The sequence below is a fragment of the Adelges cooleyi genome, unplaced genomic scaffold (genome assembly GCF_023614345.1).
Source record: "Adelges cooleyi isolate 19-005CV unplaced genomic scaffold, UGA_ACOO_1.1 ACOO_flye_CR_arks_rails_tigmint_CR_PRNA_23, whole genome shotgun sequence".
Classification (NCBI taxonomy): Eukaryota; Metazoa; Arthropoda; class Insecta; order Hemiptera; family Adelgidae; genus Adelges; species Adelges cooleyi.
In genome coordinates, this window is record NW_026095893.1 from 17,993,031 (window position 1) to 17,996,897 (window position 3,867).

Genomic DNA, 3,867 nt, shown 5'->3' on the forward strand with positions numbered 1-3,867 from the left:
GTTATTGGAAACCGACGAACCACCTAAAATAACACTTATAATGAACATATAACCAACACAATCCATGGACTGGTCTGAATGTCCAACTGAAAATACACCATCAGTAACAGCAACAAAAAACACACTCGGAAATGAAACACAAAAATCAAACAAACAATAGCAAGTAGAGCTAGCGCAGAAACCTCAATATACGTTAAATATAATATCCCTGTCAAGGAAATATGGATAAACAGCGGCCTCGAGGCTAAAGCAGCAATGGTCGAACACAAAGAGGTCTTCTGCTTATGCAGTATTTACATTCACAATCAAATAAATATCTTAGTAATCGATTTAGAAAACATTTTAATACAAAAACCCAAACCATATATTCTTCTATTTTGGAATCAAAATTGTTAATTCCATTCATGAAAAATTTGTAATTTTTAAAATAATTTTTAGTGGTTTTACTGTTTTTTTACATTAGAAATAAAAAAAAGGGGATTATCGAATTATATTACTATACTCATTTCACTTTTATAAGTCAGAATATCATTTATTATAATATTTCTTATGAAAAACAAAACGTTCAAATAAAAATAGTTTATGCTGGGGTTATACGTGCTGTTTATACTGTTCTACAGGAAAGGTGGAGAGTAGTACTAATTATCTAAAATTGGCTGTCGACTATTCTAAATGTTCAGTAAATAGTTCTTAAATTAAAAGTGTAATCAAATATATGCGTAACTATTTAAAAAACTCATGTTTATACGGTTTTTGATTAAAAGGGAAGGGGTTCAATTTGTTAAAAATATTTGTCATACTAATTACCATAAAACTGTAAAAAAATTAATTTATCTTCTAAGTTATTGGCTGGCGTATAGTTAACCCAATCACCCTGTACATATACAGACGTCGTTGTTTAGACAATACAATATGAGCATTAAAAAAAAACTCAAGCGACACTTGAGGATTTGTATCATAATATTATATGACATAACAGTCTAACAAATTCAGGGCTTGAACGGGTTAGAATATATATATATATATATATAAAGCTATAGACTTTACGATTATTAAATCAGGAATATATAATGAAATAATTATATTGAAATATTATTTAAACGGTTATTGATATTTCAATCAATTTTAAATTGTTTTATTTTTTTAAATGTATTGCATTTTAATAATATTATATATACTAGACTATGTATATAGATATTTAATAATGTTTATTTTATCACAGGTAAAACACTACAAGCGTAAATAATCCCAGAATATTATATGACACAGCTCATGTTTATCGTGTCAACAAAAAAAACATGGGTTGTATAAGTAAACAAAAAATAAAAAAATATCGCATTGAAGCTTAATACATAATGTTGGCGAGCTAGTCGAACGTGTCTGCTGATCGAAAAAACACGTAAAATGACTTTGAGTGTGGTTCTTATATTGCTGTTGGTGAGTGATACATTTGCATCACCGACATTTCTAGATCGTGTGATGAGAAAACGCCAAAGAAATTCTTTGGAAAATTTACCCTGCATGTATTCAAGATATATGTTACACTATTTTAACTTGAATGGAATTGTTTTTAAAAATAAATTTGGAGTAACTATTGATGACGAGAGTGATACTTCCGCGAGTCCAGAAGAACTTTTGAGCGCCTTAGAATTTTATGATAACCAACTTAGGTCTCAAGGAAAAATCGTTTTAGCTATGCTCCATGAACTTAGAATCACACAGATATCACCAAAACCACCGAAAGTTCTAATGCAAGTAAATTTGTACTTAAATAACTTGTCAAGGACTACCCGCGTGAACGTTCAGGAAGCACATACGACGGAACCAAATTATGTAAGGGGATACAAATTCTTTTATAAGAAAATTACAGAAGCGCTTAAAAATAAAATAGACCGTGATTGCTATGTTAAAAAAGATCCCATAGTTCAGGACAAAGAATACGAGGAACCAAAATTTGAAGTTATCAATAAATTATTGGCAAAAGAGTGGCCATTGAAAACGGACGGTTTAGCGGAAGTTTTGTTGATACTTGATCATAACAAAATAGAATTGGAAAAATATTTTCAGTCGACGTTCGATACGGGAATTTGTAATGACTTTAAACCCGAAAACTTGCTATTCATGTCATTACTGGAACCCGAAGTCGATTATTTGAATACTGTGTCCAATATAGAAATGTCAACGAATCTAGCCAGCAGTAGTAATGAATTAAGTTTGGATACATCATTATTCCCACGTAATGTAATTACTGAATATAAAATCAACGGAGCTTATGCGAGTATATATGACTTATTTATTCTGACTCGAGCAAGCTTCGACCAAAACAACGTTATTTCATTCCAGCAACATGTATGTGCCGCTGTTTTATATCCGTTTTTTATACGCATTCACACATATTTTCGGATAAATAAAAAATATCGGGGGGGTGGTAAGTTTGAAGTGAAATTCGTGGCCGTAGGCAAGAAACTACTCAACACTTTTAAGTCTTTGATTGAACTGGAAATTTTTCCCAATGATTTGCAAAATTTCCTAAATACTATTTTCTTCAATTTCAATGCTCTGGAAACTAGTTGTACTTATAAATGGGAAAATAGAGTAAAGGAGATGACATTTATTTCAGATCGTATTTTAAAACTAATGAATTTATATAACCTTAAATTTTCGATTGACGATAAGTTCGATATTAAACATGATAATGATGCCTATGTAAACAATGAGCTCAAGTTTCTTGAATCCACAATCAATAATCTTGAAGTTTACGTTCAAAATTTAAAAATATTAAAACCTGCATTAAAAAAAGGACTCGCAATTGACTCCTATGACGGAATGACAAAATCAGATCCTATAGACATACGAAATACGCAAGAATTAGGTAAGTTTTTCAGTAGAATAATTTTATCTGCTTACAAATAAATAAAATATTGTATTTTTCATTAATTTTGTTATAATCTTTTTAAAGGGGATTTTTTTTTATACAAAGGTAGTGTTAATACAAGATATAGATCATGAAAATAGTCAAATTCGAGAGGGCGTACCCTTGGCTTAAGTGGTTCACCCCGAAGAGCTCCCCTTCGACGACGGACCGACAATTTTTTTTTATTATTTGTCTGTTTTAGGAAAGAAGGAGTAATTGTTTTTTTCTACTTTTAACCCACCATAATATTAATCTCATACAGTTTTATAAACGAAAAAAATGGTGGTACTGAAATAATCAGATACAAAGGAAAAACAGTTATCGTGACTAAAGACACAACAATAGCACTTCTTTACAAAACTATTACCATCTCAGCTAATGCATCCAAGCTTAAGTTGGGTTCCGTTACTAATGAACGTATATTTTTTTCAGGTTATGTTGTAGTCAAAAACAAGATTGACGAACCTCTTACAATCCAAATTATTATTACACCATAATTATACTAATTTATCTTGAGAGTACTGAAATTATTTTTATTGTAATAATTTTGTAGCTATTCAGCTTAATTTAGCTTATATTTCATGTTAATTTTATTATGATTACATTTTTTATTACTAGTATTTATTTCCTTTTTTCATTTGTATCGTATTCAAAATTGGATGCGATTATGTTATACTCAATGTAACTATTTTAAAAATAGACAAAAATAAATTATTTCTTATTTCGAAAATGCATTTTAAATTTTTTGTATTTTACATATGTGCTTATTATCTATTGAACATGCAATTTGAACCATCCTGTATGTACCATACGAAATTTATTTAAAAACAAAAACATGCCCATAGTTCTTAATGTAGTTTATAATGAGTTGTCTTAAAAACATATACGAGATAGTCACATAATTTATAAAGTTATGCTTTTTTCGTCGTCTTAAAAAGGTTTTTGAAGAGATT

At 29.5% G+C, this 3,867-nt stretch overlaps 1 protein-coding gene across 1 annotated transcript; it reads left to right on the top strand.

Annotated features, from left to right (window-relative positions):
* Nucleotides 1–1,386: 1,386 nt before the first annotated feature.
* Nucleotides 1,387–3,469, top strand: LOC126835759 (uncharacterized). The gene is made up of 2 exons (XM_050568554.1): nucleotides 1,387–2,872; nucleotides 3,347–3,469. Exons 1-2 carry the CDS (start codon nucleotides 1,405–1,407, stop codon nucleotides 3,409–3,411), a joined length of 1,533 nt encoding a protein of 510 aa, XP_050424511.1. The 5' UTR covers nucleotides 1,387–1,404; the 3' UTR covers nucleotides 3,412–3,469.
* The last annotated feature ends 398 nt before the right edge of the window (nucleotides 3,470–3,867 follow it).